Raw genomic sequence first — 18,644 nt, 5'->3', positions numbered from 1 at the left:
AGGAAATCATTGGGGATCAACTTAGAGTCTTTTTGCCACACATTTCAAGTCAATGCAGTAAAATATGTCCTTCGTATTAACTAGTTACAACTTTATTTGGGAGATTTTAATGATATTGTTGCATTTTGAAATTCTGATAAGTGCCATGTGACAGCATGGGTTTTGCTATGTATTATGTTATTCAGAGCATTATGTTGTTAAGTTGAAAACACTGCAGTCTTGGTGTTGATTTTTGTGCATTTGGGTGACTTGAAAAGAATGAATCCTAACACTTGATGGCAGTAGTAACTCGTTCAAAATTCAGTCAGTGAAAGTCCTTATATGAAAGAAACTACGTGAAGTTAGACCCTTTATAAATATATTTTATCATGAATACCTTATTTAAATTACTCCAGGTTGCCAATATTAATTATTATTTATTCTAGTGTGGTGGCATTGGGTATATTTATTAGAGTTTAGTATTTTTTGACAGGCTTTTGGAACTCAAACCTCAGCTAATTAAACTTGTAAATAAAATTCTTTAGAGAAAAGTTGGATATACCTGATACATTTGGTCAGAGAAATGAAATACAACAAGTATTTCAGATTTATCTTTGTAACCAATGCATTGCTATGTTATACGAAAAATAATGTCAATAGAACTCATTTTATGCACTCTCAAAAACGTGCCTTTTTCCACCGTGAATATAATCATGTAATTTGAAACCATCTAGCAGTTCCAGAGGCTAAATATAAGATATTAAGCCTTTCTGACTTTTTGAAAGTGAGAAAAAAGGGATTTAAAATAACTCATTGCTTTCTCTTCATAATTTGGGAAGTTGTGGGGTTAGTTTGCAAATTGGTGAGGCATGTTGTGTATCAGGGAATACCACTGCAGTATTTTCGAAACATTTATGAATTCTCATATTATTTAAGTAAATTAGGAAGGGAAAATTAACTTTGTAATGAGATAACTACAAAGACAGTGTTGCTACAGATTTAAAGAGAAGTAAGGATGTGAATTTCACACTCATAATAGTACTATGTGTAGGTATTATTTGCTATCATCCTTTGAAAATATTACTGACCCTATAATAACTCAGGGTTTTCAGACGATTAACACAACACATTTTAGGCCTGTCATCTGAAAAACCTGTGTATTCAGTAAGAATTAATTAGGAATTTTTTTTTTTTTTTTTTTTTTGCGGTACGTGGGCCTCTCGCTGCTGCGGCCTCTCCCGTTGCGGAGCACAGGCTCCGGACGCGCAGGCTCAGCGGCCATGGCTCACGGGCCCAGCCGCTCCGCGGCATGTGGGATCCTCCCGGACCGGGGCACGAACCCGCGTCCTCCGCATCGGCAGGCGGACTCTCAACCACTGCGCCACCAGGGAAGCCCCTAATTAGGAATTTTAAATGGAAATGTTTGCTTATAAATAGTTTTAAAGTACACAGTAATACGGGGTAATAAAAGCAGTGTCCTCCCTTTTGGAAAATAACCTGTAATATTTAGAGAAAAGTAAATGTGTGTAGCAAATTCATAAAGAAAAAACGTTGTCATTAAAAAAAGGATTGTATTTAATCAGGGATCAGTTTTAGAGTTTTGGAGGCTAGGATGTCCAAGATCAAAGTCTCAGCTAATTTGGTTTCTAATGGGAGCTCTCTCCCTGGCTTGCACATGGCTGACTTCTCATTATGTCCTCACATGGCTTTTCCTTAGTGCATGTGCACATACATAAACACGCACACACACACAAACACACACACAGAGTAATCTCTTTTTCTTTCTCTTCTTATAAGGGCACAAATCCCATCATGAGGACCCTATCTCATGACCTCATCTAACCCTAATTAAACTTCCAAAGGCCCCGTCTCCAAACACCATCACATTGAGGGTTAGAGCTTCAACATATGAATTCTGAGGGTAAACATTCAGTTCATAACAACTTCTCTGTCCAGCCTATACACCACTTTCTTGTATTATAAAACAGGGAAAAGTCACACTCATAGTATTTGAGGCGGGACAGTGGGGTGGAATAGGATAGGCCTTTGGAGTCAGCCCTTAATCCAGGGCAAATTATTTAAGCTCTGTCTCTGTTCTGTGACTTGGAATAGTCATTACTATGTCCAGCTCCTAAGATGTTGTGAATTAATACATGCAGAACACCTCAGTAGATGCCTGGTACGTATTTTGTGTCCGAGAATTGGCTCCTATTATAACAATGTATATCCATGTAATGGGCTGATATGTGTTGTTCAGAATCAGTAGAGCTGTATGTGCCGATATGACAAACATCACCAAGAAATAGTTTTAAGTGAAACAAGCAAGGTGCAGAATAGTGATTATCTTTTGTGCTTAAAAATCCACGATTACATGTACTGATACATACATATTGGTGGTATATATATACATGTAGCAAACGCATACACTTTTCTGTAAAAAAGGGGAAATTATTTATGTGCAAGTTTTTGTTTCTTATGGAAAACTTAATAAAAGTATGCAAGAAACCATTGACTGTTTCTAAGGAGTGGAGCTTAGGGTTTGCTGCTAGAAGGAAACTCACATTTCATTGTATACTCTTTTGTTATCTTTCAGTTTTTAAGCAAGTGCCTGTATTATTATCATACATTTCAGAAAGATCAACTTTTTCTAGAAGGTACTCCTCAATTTCTTCCCTACTGTGATTTTCGTATCATTGTTTATGTTTTCCATTTTGTATATTTTATTTTTTTCACAGGCACAGAAATATGCCAATGTCAGTTTAGGAAAGGTCTAAAATGAGTTGGCATGTCTTTAAGATGATAAAATATTTTTCAAATACTGAAGCTATGTGTATTATTATGGTTATTTGCATGTTGTGATTATAATGAATATTTTTCCACAAAGCCATTATAATTTTCAAATATTTTTATTCTTTTCTTCATTTTCTTTAATGAATTTGAAAAAAGAAACATGTTTTAGTGAAAAAAAAAGGAGAGAAAAGTTTAATTAAAAACATTTAAATCTTGGCAATATACCTAAAATGTTAATTTTTAATTTTTATTATATGATTAATTTAAAATTATAGAGGATATGAATCCCTAAAACTTGCAAATTACATGTGACATATAAGAATATCTGTGAAATATTTTCTATCTTTTAGTTTTGCTCTTTCTGTACATCTTTTAGTTTATTCCTGATTCATCTCGTGTTTTCTTAGATTCCTAAATTGCTATCATATGTTAAAACTTTTAGCTGTATTTTATGTAATTATCTTTCAGAACACATTCTGAAAGTATCATGCTGAGTTTTCTTTTGGAAGAGAGCGGTAAGAATTGTTTTGTTATAGCAGGCATCATAACGCTGACCATTATCTGCAATTAGACAAGATTCCCAATAGGCAAACGAGGTAGGCATATGTAGGCTTGAGGAGTTTTGCTGAGATTGATAGGGTTTCCATCCAATCGAATATCCTCTAGTGCCTTACGAATATAAGTCAAATTTTTAACATTGCAGAAGGTATCTTCACGCATCTCCAGAATGTTGTTATTCTAAAAAAGATTAAAATAAATGATTAGACATGATATAACATATTCTTGGTATTGATTAATAATATAGTCCATTTTGCTTCACCCCTGTTTTTTACTCTCTCATTCCTTCTCTCATCCAAAAATGCACGTTATGTGATTATTATACATCAAGCACTTTCTAAGCAGTGGGGATAAATCAATTAACATAATACACAAGTACGGAGCTTGTACTTCAGTAATGGGAATATACAATAAGGAGATGAAAAAACAAATTTAAAGAAAACAAGTTATTTCCAAAAACGATGTGAACTCAGAAGAAAGGATGGTGACTGTGACAAGTTATCTTAAGAGGCAACAGTGGAGCCGAGCATGGCGTGACAAGGAGACATGGGCATGGAAAGAGCTGAGGCAAGAATATCCCAGGCAGAGAGAACACCAAGTTCCAATTCTGAGTAGTTAGTATGGAAAGTTTAAGAATGGGAAAAAAAGTCAACATGGCTGAAGTGAAGTGAGGGAGAGAGTGAGCAAATGTCAGGAAGATATAGGGCTGGGCAGGGCCCAGAACTAGTTTTTTTTTTTTTTTCTGTACGCGGGCCTCTCACTGTTGTGGCCTCTCCCGTTGCGGAGCACAGGCTCCGGACGCGCAGGCTCAGTGGCCATGGCTCACGGGCCCAGCCGCTCCGCGGCATGTGGGATCTTCCCGGACCGGGGCATGAACCCGTGTCCCCTGCATCGGCAGGCGGACTCTTAACCACTGCGCCACCAGGGAAGCCCTAGATTTTTAAAAATAGCTTTATTGAGTACATTTCACATACCATAAAATTCGCCCATTTTAAGTGTACAGTTCAGTGGTTTTCAGTATAGTCACAGACTTGTATAAGGATCACAACAGTTTAATTTCAGAGCATTTTAAACATCCCCCAAAGAAACCCCATAGATATTAGAAATAACTCCCCATTTTCCCCAACCTCTAGGCCCTGACAACTTCTAAACTACTTTCTGTTTCTATGGATTTTCCTATTCTAGACACTTCACAAAGGGAATCAAACAATATATCATCTTTTGTGACTGGGTTCTTCCTCTCAGAATTGTATTTTCAAGATTCGTACATGCTGCAGCATGTATCAGTACTTTTTCTTTTATTGCTCAATAATATTCTTCTCTATGGATATGCCACATTTTTGTTTATCCATTTATCAGATAATGGGAATTTGGATTGTTTCCACTTTTTGGCTCTCATGCATAATGCTTCTATGAACATTTGTGTACAAATTTTGTGTGGACATACGTTTTCAGTTCTTTTGCATATGTACGTAGGAGTTAAATTGCTGGGTGATATGATAACTCTGTGTTTAATATTCTGAGGAAGTATTAAATTGCTTTTTAAAATAGCTGCACTCTTTTACACCTCTACCAGCAATGTATGAGGGTTCCATTTTTCTCTGCATCCTAAGCAACACTTGTAATTGTCTGTCTCTTTTATTTTAGCCAACCAAGTGGGTGTAAAGTGGTATCCCATTGTGGTTTAGTTCATTGCTAGCATAGAAATACAATTGATATTTTATGTTGATTTTATAACCTTCCACATTGCTGAACTCATTGATTAGTTCAAATAATTTAATAAATTACTTGTGAGTTTCTACTTAAAATATTTGTAGATCAATTTGGGGGGTATTTCCATCTTAAGACTTCCAAACCATGAATATGGGGATATCTTTCCTTTATTTAGCTCTCTTTCCCCCCAGGTTTATTGAGGTATCTTTGACAAATAAAACTGTAGATATTTAAGGTATACAGCATTATGTTTTGGTTTATGTATACATTGTGAAATGGTTACCACAATCAAGCTAATTAACATTTCCATCACCTTACATAGTTACCTTTTGTGTATGTGTCTGGTGAGAACACTAGAGATCTACTCTCAACAAATTTCAAGTATACGGTATAGTGTTATTAACTACAGTCACCATGCTGTATGTTACACCTCCAGAACTTATTTATCGTGAATAACTAAAACTTTATACCCTTTGACCAACGTCTCCCTCTATCCCCCACCCCCCAGTCCCTGGTAACCACCATTCTATGAGCTTGACTTTTTTAGATTTTACACATGGGAGAGATCATATAATATTTTTCTTTCTATAGCTGACTTATTTCTCAAGGTTCATCCATGTTATTGCAAATGGCAGGATTTCCTTCTTTTCTAAGGCTTAATAATATTCCATTGTATACATAGACCACAATTTCTTTATCCATTCATCCATTGATAGACATTTAGGTTGTTTCCATATCTTGGCTATTGTGACAAGTGACACCATGAACATGGAAGTGCAGATAACTTCAAGATACTTATTTCATTTCCTTTGGACATATACCCAGAAGTGGGATTGTTGAATCATATGGTAGTTCTGTTTTTAATTTTTTTTGAAGAAACATCATACTGTTCCCCATATCTGTATCACCTTACATTCCCACCAACAGTGTACAGAGGTTACCTTTTCTCCACATCCTTGCCAACACTTAACTTTGGTCTTTTTGATAATAGCCCTTCCAACAGGTGTGAGGTGACATCTCTTTCTGGTTTTGATTTGCATTTCCCTGATAATTAGTCTTGTTGAGCTCCTTTTCACATACTTATTGGCGATTTGTATGTCTTCTTTAGACAAATGTCTAATCAACTCCTTTGCCAATATTTTAATTAGCTTATTTGTTTTTTCCTATTGAGTTGTTTGAGTTCTCTATATATTTTGGGTATTAACCCCTTCTCAAATGTATGATTTGCAAATATTTTCTCCCATTCCATAGGTTGTCTCTTCTCCCTGTTAATTGTTTCCTTTGCTGTGCAGAAGTCTTTCAACAATATGTCGTAGTTTTCAGTATACAAATTTTGCATTCTTTTATTAATATTATTCTTAGGTAATTTATTATTTTGTGACTATTATAAATAAGCTTGTTTTCTTATTTTAAATATTTTCTTATTATAAATAAGCTTGTTTTCTTAATTTTATTTTCAGATTTTTCATTTCTAGTATATACATATACATTAGTATTTATATATTGATTTTGTGAACTGTCATATTGCTGAACTAATTTATTAGATTTCTATTCTGATCCATGGCTTATTAATGAAGGTGTTGTTTAATATCTACATATTTGTGAATTTCCTGTTTTCTTTGTTGTTGATTTTTATTTTAATTTCATTGTAATCAGAAAAATGCTTTGTATGATTTCAATTATTTTCAGTTTGTTGAGGCCTGTTTTGGGGCTTCGTATATTATATATCCTGGAGATGTTCCTTGTCACTTGAGAAGAATGTATACCTGCTGTTGTTGGGTTGAATGTTATATAGATGACTGTTAGGGCTAGTTGGTATATAATGTTGCTCAAGTCTTGTGTTTCTTAGTTGATCTTATGGCTAGTTGTTCTATCCACTATTAAAAGTGGAGTATTGAGGAATCCAATTATTATTGTTGAATTGTCTATTTCCCCGTTTAATTCCGATAGTGTAGTCTTTATAAATTCTGAGGCTCTGTTGTTAGGTGCACATGTGTTTATAAGCATTACATCTTTCTGATGGATTGACTCTCTATGATTACAAAGTGCCCATGAGGAATAATACAGATTTAGTGCCTATGCACTGCACTATTTTCTTTGCTAGGTAATAGATACACATTGTTAATAATTATCATGCCTCACCTTTAAGTGATACTTATCATGGATCAGTCAATGCAGGACCCACTTTATAAACTAAAACTGAGATGCAGGGAGGTTTAGATATTTGTCCAATCATTAAATAGTGTCAAGTAGAATTTCAGCCCAGGGAGTCTGATTTTGCCAGAGTTGTCATTCTTAATTACTATACCATATGTTGAAAAGCATTTTTCAAATGAATCAAAAAAGGAGATTTTTATATGAGCATTAAAATGAATATAAAATGAAGATAATTTAAATTAAAAACAGCTTTATACTGGATATTGGTGAGGTGATTGTGAAAGAGAAATATTTTAAAAGGTTCACATAATGACTTTTTAAACCTTAGAATAGGGACTGTAAAGCCAATTACTTCAAAAAAATCTTATATTGTATATACAAGCGCATTCAGTTTAAATATAACATCAGAGACCTGGTTACTCTGTAGAAGTCAATATCATCAAAGACAGTAATAATAAAATTTAATTCAGAATTGGAAAAAAATTCCAAAATTTCCCTGAGGATGCCCTTGAAAATCCTCTTCCAATCCTAAACAAGACAAGAAATCCTCATATTTATAGAAATTCACCCCCAGAAAAAGAGAGACCAACAGAGAGCCATAGAGAAACAGGACGAGCACCAGAAAGGGAATACACATTAAGGAAGTTAACACAGCCAGAAAAACTCTCAAAAGTGACAGACTCAGACAAGACTCATAGACAGATATTCACAAAAAGACACCAAAAAGAAGTATGGAAAGATATAAATAGGAATAAAAGAAAATTCACAGAGGTAAATAATTACAGGGTCCACAGAGAAAAAAGAATCAGACTTGCTCTCACATAGCAAAATCACTTCTTGTGATGGTCTATACTTTATTTTTTGCTAAATGATTGTAATATTACACCATGATATCGTATCTTTGAGCACATAATGGTTGTGTTCCCTACAGATTTATTCCACAGATGAAATTATTACATTGATTACAGCTGTAGAACAAAAGTTACTCATATCTGAAATAAATAATTTATCTTTCTTTGTTTCAACAACCAAAAACATTTGTTTTAATTGATCGTATTTTTAATATATTTAGAAAATATTAGATCATAACATTTTGAAAATGTGTTTTCACTCATTATTTCAGAGATAAAATGTAGCTTAAAGGGATTTAAAATAATGCAAGCTTTCAAATATGTTTGTTTAGAAAAAACTGCATTTTCTTAATCCAGAGAGATGGAAGTCTGTCATCTCTCAGCAGATAGGAATGAATTTTCCTCAGTACATGGAACCTAAAATCAAGAGCTAAAACTGACATTTTTTCCCCCCCTGAAAGCTAGAAATCAAATCAGATTTTTCTTTCCCTCTTTTTCTCTTCCATTTCTAATCTTTACACATTTCTTCAGCAGATGAAGCTCTCATTTTTTTAAAAGAAGCTTTGTATGTCAAAAAGATGCATTATGACTTGGCAAAGAATGAAAATAAAGACTAAACTTATCAGAAATAAATCAGTAGAGATAAGAGTCATGAATGTACAATTACCTTGTACTCAGATTGAGAGAATGAATTAAAGACAGGAGAAAAAAAAGAAAAATTGTCACAGTGTATCAACATGCCATTATAAATAGCTTTTGCATCCCACCTTCACCTGTTTGCTTCTGTTTTCCATGGAGGTGTTGGGGATAACTTACTAGTAGAAGCCTACCTGGAGGTGAAGGGCCCGTAGATTTTCTGGGAGTGGCAGAGGGATGTGTTCCAAGTTGTTATCGGAGAGGTAGAGATGATGGAGATCATACATATCCTGTAAACATTCCAAATGTAGGGTCTTAATAAAAATTAGTGGTGCTACAGTTGTATTTTTAATTCCCTGTCTGTGAAACTATTTGTGAAATAATACATGCCTGTTCAGGTCTTGTTTTGTAAAATTGAGGCAAATTAGTTTTCTATGTTACTGGACAGTTCAAATGAGTTTTGGAAGAATTGATAGCAAGCAAATATCTCTCTATGCAAATGAAACATGTTTCTCAATCTCTAGGCAGAAGCTTTCTTTGCCCACTCTAACTTTCTCTAAGCAAGGCAGCGACTTCCCACATAAGACACTCTGCAATAGGATTTTGAGGATTTTGGTGAGACATAGCAAGAATTTCCTTCATGTTACAGGAATGGAGAAATGAAAAGTTCTCCCCCACAAAATCTTGCTCGCTCCAGCCCAAGTACCAGGTAAAGGGCAGCCTAGCAAGACAGAATAAGTTTAGACAATAACAGGTCTACTCTAGCCAAACATCACAGGACAAACTGTGACTCACTACCACCCATGCCAACAAAATCTGAGTGGAGAGACTAGATTTTGACCTTTGCCAGGCTCTAATGAGGTGCCCTAACTTCCTTGCCCACCAGGGTGGTGTCACAGGAGAGCTAGTGGAGAGACAGGGTTTCCATCATTGCTCAGTGCTAACGGGTCCATGTAACCCCCTGTAGCCTCCATGGAAGTAATGTGATGTCCCTTCAAACAGTAGTTTAAATTTGTTTGTTCAACATATATTTAGAGGAGCAGATTGAATGGAGTAAGAATGGGTAAGAAAGCCAATCTGGTTACTATTCTCAGATTCTATGCTGTTATTCCAAGCAAGTCACTCTAACCCCAAACTTGTTTCCTTCACTTAAAAAACAAACTGCATAAGATTAACTGAATCCATTCTCCTTACAAAATAATTTAGGTTTCTACCCTCAAAGGCACCACCCACACTCTGTACAAGTAGTTGTCCTTCCAACCACATAAGATACTCTTGTTAAGTGGCATTTTTAGTAAATACAATTCATCCAGCTTACAGCATTTCCAGGTGCAATTTATAGAGTGGTGCTCCAGATAGCCACGCACTTCTTACTCCAGCTCTGCTTTCTGTTCTTTGGTGTTTGAGCTGCCTCAGAATGTACCAGAACACAGTATTTCCCCAAAGCATGATACATAGTGCTGTAAAGTTTATTTTAGGAGTTAAAATCTCATCAAATTGAATCCCTTTGTGGAAATAAAAAGGCTAGTCATTGATAGCAAAGGGAATGGGAAGATGCAAGTCTTTCATATTCAAACTCAAAACTCACTTTAAATGCTTCTTGCTTTATTCCTTTCCTTCCAAGTCTATTGTTGCTAATATCAATAAATGTTAAAGTGGTTGGCAATTCTGGGAGCTGCCTTATCTTGTTGTCACGCAGGACAAGCTCTCGGAGTCGAGGTAGCTTTCTGAATGCATCTTCATCAATCTCAGATATTAAATTTGAGGTCAGATCAATCTTCCTTAGATCATCTGGAAAAAAAAAAGAGGGAAGTAGTTAAATATTCTTGAATATGTTTTGCTCACATAAAAATAGGAATATAAACTTCCCCATATACAAGCAAATATAAATATGAATTTAATTAACAATGGACAACTAATGAAACAATTATTTCTAGCAACTTCATAAAAATTCAGTTGTTTCCCCCAAATACTATTCATATTTATGCTCTTATAAGAAAGTGTAACTTTAGCAAAGAAATTGACTCATTATATTTAACTGGTCTTTTCCCTATATTCTTCATAAACTTTGTCTGGATTTTCTATTTAAAACATTTTTCTCATTGAAGGCAGATTATTGTATTTTCTAATAGTAATAGATGCATTAGCATTAAAATACAGAAGCATTAAAAAGAAACTTTCGAATGATTAAAACACTTAATGAAGACAAGTACCAAAATTCTTCAAAGTTGACAACAATTATAAAGTCAGAATTTAGGTTTGCATTCATCAGTCATAAAGCAATTGTGCTTTACTGGAAGTCTATTCAGACAAGCCAGATCCTAGTAAATATATGACCATGACTTTCTACTCTTATTGTTACAACATGATAATGAACTTTAACCTATAAAATAGAATTATTTGTGATTTTTCTTTAGTTGAAAATAGTTTGAGAATATCAACAACTATATAGTTTCATAAACACCTTTATAGTTTTCATAACAACCATTTTTTCTTATCATAAAACAAACCTTCAAAAGTAAAAATAATTGATTTGAGTCATATTTTGATATTCAAGTTTCACTTTCAGTACCAGCATTTCACAGTGCAAACATTTTAGGAAAAGTCTGTAAAGAGCAGGGTATTAGTGCCATCATCCTTACTTAGGCTTGCAAAATCATTTCTGTTGATCTTTTTAATTCTGTTAAAGCGGGAATAGAAATAAGCAGTGTTCTTGGGCAGCGGAGGAATAGCATCAAGTTCATGGTCATCACAGTATACAGTGGTACTTATACAAGTACACAGAAGGCAGGTTGGAAAGTCTAAAAGAAAGAGGCAAACAATATATGTAAGCAACAAAAGCAACTTCTAACAAATTATGTGATTACGAATATTTATTAAACAAGATTCGCGTCTCAGACTATTCTGGCATATTTAATATTTTCTCATATAGTTTTCTTTAAATGGAATATTAAAGTCAAATATACCAACTAAGGCTACCCCAATAATTAGTATATTCTTTGTAATGCTTTAAAATTTTATTTTAAATTACTGAGTGAATATTGCATGGTTGTTGCTCTTATATTTACTGGAAATTCTATTTTCAAATGTAAATATTAAGATTGTGGTTTTTATAAATTTAAAACATCACATATAATATTTTTATTAGGTCTTTCATTCAATATTTAAATAACCCACTGAAACAAAATCAAGAAAAAGATAGGGCAATAATCATTAATATTAATTCACTCACTGTGCATTTATTAAATCTTTTCTTTGTAAATGGCACTGGGCACTGTGCTAGCTGATGAAACAGTGGTGAGCCAAAGAGACAGTTCTGTTTTATAATCTGCTATGTAAGATGAATGTTAATCACAAATAAATAAAATGACGACTGTGGTAAATGTCAAGAAATATCATAGGAGCATAAACTACAGGAATTTGATTCAGTCTGAGAGTCATCGTTTTCTGAGGAGGTGATAATTGAGTTGAAATCTGCAGGAAGAACAAGACTTGATTATGCAGGTGACAGGGAAGCGCATGCAGGCAGAGGAAGCAGCAGGTGCTAAGTCCCTTCACTTTGGAGGAACCAAAAGATGGTCCCTGTAGCTCCAGTACAGCGAGCATTGCAGTGTTTAAGACATAACACACATGGGCCTTACAGGCTGTGTTATAGGTTTTGTTCTGTATCTTAAGGATGGGCAGGGGTATTACATGATCAGATTTGCATGTTAAGATGTCACGCTGATTGAAGGTAAGCTGGAAGACTGAGGGAGGGCCAGTAGGCAGAGAGGAGATGAGTTATCTAGATAAAAGATGATGGTTGCTTGGCTAGGGTAATGGTGATAGAAAAGACAACAGATCCAAAAGAGTTGTCAGGCTGGATTATATCTCCATTTATTAATCTATTTTTTTCTATCACCCCCGTACATACACACTCCTACCCGTCCTTCGCACTCTGTTTATTGGTCATGTAGAGGACAGTGAGCTTCAAGGGAGATAGAGAAGAAATGGCCGGAAGAAAAGAAGGACAATAGGATGGATGATGTTACGGAGGCCAAGTGGAGAGTTAGTTTGAAGGAATAGGGAATAGAAAATAATCTAAGCCTCCTGAGATGTCAGTTAAGGACTGAAAAATGTCTCTTGGATTAGTTACTGTGGGGATTATAGGAAACTTCAGTAAACACTGTGGAGTGATGAGGTTGGAAGCTGGATTACAGCCACTGAAGGAGGAAGTTAGAGGTGAGGAAATAGTTACAGCACGTACAAACCATGCTACTGAGATGTTTGACTGTAAAGAAAAAGGAAAGAAAGATGGTGATAACTATAAGAAGATGTATTTGTGGTGTGTATGATGAGGAAATGGACTAACGTGGGAGAGATTTGAAGAAAAGAATCCAGAGGAAGAGAGACTGAATATAAAACGGATACTGAGAGGGCAGCAGGAAATGGGACTCAAAACACAATGGGAAGAATGAAGATTTCAGTTTAATTTAAAATCTGTGTTGTGAAGGACGCATCTGTGAAACCAAGGTTCCTAGCTCAATCCCTGTATGTATCATTTAGTTCATTGAGAGAAAGTTTGTTCTATAATTTGTCAGTTTTCCTAGTTGCTTCTGGTCACTAGTCATACCCTGGAAAAATTATGAATTAATGTAATTCTACCACTGTTACTGGAAAAAGAATGCAAAATTCTGATAATAAATCATAGGTGTAGTAGGGGAAAAAAAACACAATCAGAAGAATTTACATCCCACATGTGGGAGGACAGACAGTTCCTCTGTTGTAATAGGAGTAGATGCATGGATGTAGATGTAGGTAAATTATATGTCTGCAAACAGAAAGACCAAAGAACTGCTGACCAGAAGACTGCATTTTCTTTGTGAAGGAGGAGGCTAAGCTCTCTGATGAGTTTGAGGGGTTTAGGGAGGAGGAGAAAAAAGCTGTGAGACATGAGATGGATGGGGAAAGTGAACTAGCCATGAGAGATAGAAGAAGAAAGTGATGGAAGACCTTCTTGGGATTGCTCAGTGTCAATTCATCCCCATTTAGCTGAGACTTTGCTAGTTTTAGCACTGGAAGCCTCTGGTCTTGGGATCCCTTCACTCCCAGGCAAATCGGGACAATTGGTTGCCTTCGTTGAAGGAGCTATTCGTGGTTTGAGATCAAGAACTGGTAATGCACCTACTAAGGTCTTATTACTGTTGTTAAATAGAAAAATCACTTATAATAACAACTTCAGGAGTGAAAACTATTTTAGGAATGTAAATCTAGGAAAAAATTTTAAGGGAGAGCTATGCATTATTTAATACTTGCTAATTTTTCTAATCACTGTAAATGAATATTTGCTACTTATCACAGTTTTTAGAAAGTAAAGCATTTTGTTCTATATATTCATGGTCATGCTAGTTCAATAATCACTTAGGGTAATTATATATAGTCACACCAGTTATTATTTAATTCTAGTTTTTTCCACTCATAACTCAAGCCTACTTTATGTGGCTTCAGAATACTATTTCTAGAAATTGATATTCATAGTAACAAATAATATTTTGATTTTTAATGTTTTAAATATTTCCAAACTATTTGCCTTTGATAAATTTATAAGATTTAAATTTAATTTTAAAGTTTAGAATTTCGAGAGATGCTTCCTCTTTGGAAAGTAAAATGTGAATTAAAATTTTAACTTCATTATTTATTCTCAGACTCCTTTAGAGACAAAAAGTTTTTTTAAGTCATACTTTTTCTTTTATTCTTTCAAAACTGACATTATTGAGCCATAAGTTTTACTAAAGCTTTTAAAAAGATTGGACATTCTGCTCTTCTATTGTTCCTGGCTTATTAGGTAATGATGCCAGATCAGTCAACTTTTGAAAGATTTGAAATTACTTAAAAGTAAGTAATGTTCTAGAGATATTTAATTTCCCTATTTTGAGGACTTTCTGCTGGATATGTACATTTCCTTCTCACTGTGTGTGTATCTCCCTGGTTCTGTCTGTAGCATGTTCTGCTACTTCATAGAAAGTTGACTATGTGGAAAGAATATGGTGTCTTCATTAAAGAAAGGACTTAGTGGCTTCTGTTTTCATGCCAGCGCCGCTACGTACCACTTCCATGACCTTGGACAACTTTTATAGTATTTTGGAATTTTAATTTTCCTGTTTATAAAGCAAAGATAACAGTAACTAGTACTTAGTATTGTTGTATCTCTTCAAAGAGCTAATATACATAAAACACTTTAGTGGCTGGCGTATAGGTAGCATTTCACAAAAGACAACATTTTTACACTACTTACTGGTGAAGAGTTAAAAACTCACAGAAGCAGAGGGTAGATTGGTGGTTACCAGGGACTGGAAGGAGGGGGAAAGAGCTGTTCAACAGGTATAAAGTTTCAGTTATGTAAGATGAATTAAGTTCTAGACATTTGCTTATAACACAGTTCCTATAGTTAACAATGCTGTATTGCACACTGAAAAGTTTGTTGAGAGTAAACAAAAAAGATATACTCTTTGGGCTTCCCTGGTGGCGCAGTGGTTGAGAGTCCACCTGCCGATGCAGGGGACATGAGTTCGTGCCCCGGTCCGGGAAGATCCCACATGCTGCGGAGCGGCTGGGCCCGTGAGCCATGGCCGCTGAGCCTGTGCGTCTGGAGCCTGTGCTCCGCAATGGGAGAGGCCACAACAGTGAGAGGCCCACGTACCGCAAAACAAAAACAAAAACAAAAACAAAAGATATACTCTTCTATCAAGAATAGACCATTGAGAATAACTAACATTTATGATGTTTACTGTGGGCCAGGCACTAACTTCATTCAGTTAATCCTTATAACAACTCTATGAGGTAAGATCTATTATTTATTATCCCATTTTTTAGATGAGGAAACAAAGGCATAAAAATATTGACTGCTTTGCTCAAGACTGTATATCTAGCAAAGTCTCAAAGCTGGGATTTGAATGCTCTCTCCTCTCCTGTTCTCTCAGTGTGTTCTGTACAAACTTTTCTTATATTACCTATAACATATCACTGTCTCTAAGTTGGTTTACATGTCTGTCTCTCTGTACTAGACAGAAATATCTGTGAAAACAGTAGTCATTTTAAGACAAGTCTTGTATCTCCAGAATTTCTAGTACAGAGACTCTTGATACTAACCAAACCTTTGCAATGGGAACTCTGTACCCCCTCACAACACCATTCTCCATGTGTGTAATAGTGTTCTGGTGTGAGTCCACTTGAACAGCCCCCAAGGTTGACACTGACAAATTCTAACATGAAATACCAACAAATCATAGAATCAGGCTCAGCACCAGGAATTCCTTCTCATGACCTAAATAAAAGGCCATGGTTTACATCAACTTCAGGCCCTACTAGATGGAGTCCGATGTTATGAAATACTTTCTTCTCTTTTCCTTTTCCTGCTGCTTCCCAGGACTGAGTGAAAAGAAGCCTGTTTTCCAATAAGTACGCAGACAAGAATCAGAACAGGCTTGCTTCAAACCCAGTGTGTGAACCTAATATGTGATCTCTGGAAAGTTCCTACGCTTTCTGAGCTAGTTTCCTTGGTAATAATGAACAAAATTAATGCTAATACCTTCACAAGGAGGTTGCAATAGTCAAACGAGATAATGTGAAGTGCTGAGCATTGTGGCCCACAGAAAGCATGTGCTCAATCAATGTAAAATAATATTACCATCATCACCATCATCATCATCATCATCATCATCCATCATCACTTGATCTCCTTGAACTGCTGGGGTCTGATCTCTCAGACACAGACTCTGATCTTGCTGATAGTGTATCGTTTGTTCTAGAAATGCATTCCACCACAAAGCTTTCTGAGTAATGATGCCAGACAAATATTTTGACCCCAAATCTTTTGTTATTTGATCATTTCCATCATGCCAAAGCGGAATTATTAAAACAGCTTTATATTTTAATACCAAATACATGTATATCTCCTGCTTCAAACCTAGCCTATAACAAAGTTTACTCCTTGGGTCATGGGGGCTCCCTGCAGAGTTGGAGCTTGGCAGTTTTGAGGAATGAACAAGTGGACTTCATTACAATCCAGCTTTGATGGACCTGACCTTCATTGGTGTGTGGGCCCAGAACCCCAGGGAATTCAGGCTCCTGTGGAGAAGAGCCGTCAATCAGTCTGGGGGTGGACTCCTCTTCCTCTTCCTCTTCAGCATCCTTTGGCTGTGGTGGCGGGGTGAGGAGCTCTCTGTTCCCCGAAGGTATCGCTGTCGCTATTTCAATCTGAAAAAGAAGCAGAATTTCATCAGGCAACCTTCTCAATCACCCTCTGTGGCAGTTACACAAATTTAAAATGTATCCATCTTTGCCGCAAGAGGTCGCTGGTGTTCTGAAGTTGAACAAGGTGGGACGCCTGCTTGCCTGGGAAGGTACATGCGGTTCCAGTTACTGTTATTGTTTTTAATTAATTTTGTTTCTCAAATCTTAGTAATAGTTTCCAATGCCTTTTTAATTTTGGTCTTACTGCTTTTTACAACATTAAAAATAACCTCGTTTATTGTTTTCTAAATACCTACCATTACAAGAATATATTATTGTTGTGAAAGATTCAAATGAATCCACAAGTGTGCAGAGTAAAATCCAAAGTCCCCTTCATCCTGCAGCCCCAGTTCTACTCCTCTTGTAGACAATAACCAATAAGAAATTGATGTGTATTTTCAAGTCCTTTTAATCCTTGGTTTTCTAGATTGAAATATTCTGTTCCTTTACAATGACTTACACTTCCTTCAATTGCATTTTTAGTGAAAAGTATCCTTTGTACTAAAATAAAATATATGGAGACAAGAAAACTACATGATTTGATTATGGAATGCTATTTCTCATATATTTTCATTATTATTTGAATAACAAATATTACCAATAATATTTGGGTATTAAAATTGACCTTTTTGAGAGCTTTGACAATAGGAGGCACTTTTGTAAAATTTGAAAAGCTTCTCAAAGGTTTTTTTCATGGCTTCTATTTTAGATTACACTTGCTTTTCTCTTCTTACTTGCATATTTTATGTAGTGAGTTGTTGCTTCTAAGAACACTGTTTGCATTTAAAACAACCCGTTACTCTCAACTTTCTTCCCTTATCTCAGTCTGTTCCTTTGTATCCCTTAGTAAATCCCTACCTCCCTACCCTACATTCCTGCCGACCTTGTAACTTTGGGCAGGAAATCTGTTCAAGACAATTAGTTATCAACATGTAGGAACCACCCTTTGAGGCCTAGTTCTTTCATGGCATCCCAAAAATTCCAAATTCTCGCTTTATCACCTTGATATGGCCTCCTGATTCTTTCCATCCTTTATTTGGTTTCATTAAAAAAGCAAAACAGGGCTTCCCTAGTGGCGCAGTGGTTGAGAGTCTGCCTGCCGATGCAGGAGACACGGGTTTGTGCCCCGGTCTGGGAAGATCCCACATGCCGCAGAGCGGCTGGGCCCGTGAGCCATGGCCGCTGAGCCTGCACGTCCGGAGCCTGTGCTCCGCAACAGGAGAGGCCCGCGTACCGCAAAAAAGAAAAAAAAAAAAAAAAAGCAAAGCAAAACACACACACAAATTGCTTTCTAAAGTATTTAATGTCAAAATGATATGCAAGCTATTACTTTCATGTGTAAAATAAGTACATAATTAGGCTAGATATTTTCTGAATATTTTAGATAGATGTTTCCGTTAACCATAAAATTTTAAGATAGACTTATGATTTAATGTCACTTTTATACACTTGAATACATTCCATCACAAATGAAAATTATCCTTTTAAGGAACGCTAAACTTTTTTTGTCAGTTTACTTTTCTGGATGTGTCTCTCCTTCTATGCTTCTGTAGTTTCTCCATTTCAGCCCTTCCTACATTGTATGGGATTGATTCCATTAGGTTTCTGCCAACCCAAGCCTACTTGATGGTACGCTTTGAGTTATGTCTTTTATCTTTGTACCTCAAGGCTGTAGCATAGTAGGTGATC

General features: G+C 35.8%; 1 protein-coding gene across 1 annotated transcript in view; it reads right to left on the bottom strand.

Annotated features, from left to right (window-relative positions):
* Positions 1 to 2,869: 2,869 nt before the first annotated feature.
* Positions 2,870 to 18,644, bottom strand: part of EPYC (epiphycan) — a 35,818-nt gene continuing 20,043 nt past the window's right edge. The window contains exons 2-6 of the mRNA XM_032646418.1: positions 16,748 to 16,919; positions 11,327 to 11,485; positions 10,273 to 10,475; positions 8,879 to 8,974; positions 2,870 to 3,507 (exon numbers count right to left, since the gene is read on the bottom strand). Coding sequence (XP_032502309.1) covers positions 3,337 to 3,507; positions 8,879 to 8,974; positions 10,273 to 10,475; positions 11,327 to 11,485; positions 16,748 to 16,919 — 801 coding nt within the window. The 3' untranslated portion in view covers positions 2,870 to 3,336. The remainder of the gene's footprint in view (positions 3,508 to 8,878; positions 8,975 to 10,272; positions 10,476 to 11,326; positions 11,486 to 16,747; positions 16,920 to 18,644) is intronic.

This window comes from Phocoena sinus, chromosome 10, assembly GCF_008692025.1.
Source record: "Phocoena sinus isolate mPhoSin1 chromosome 10, mPhoSin1.pri, whole genome shotgun sequence".
In the NCBI taxonomy this organism is placed as follows: Eukaryota; Metazoa; Chordata; class Mammalia; order Artiodactyla; family Phocoenidae; genus Phocoena; species Phocoena sinus.
The sequence above is the reverse complement of the archived record's forward strand: the minus strand, read 5'-3'. Positions and strand labels throughout refer to the sequence as shown.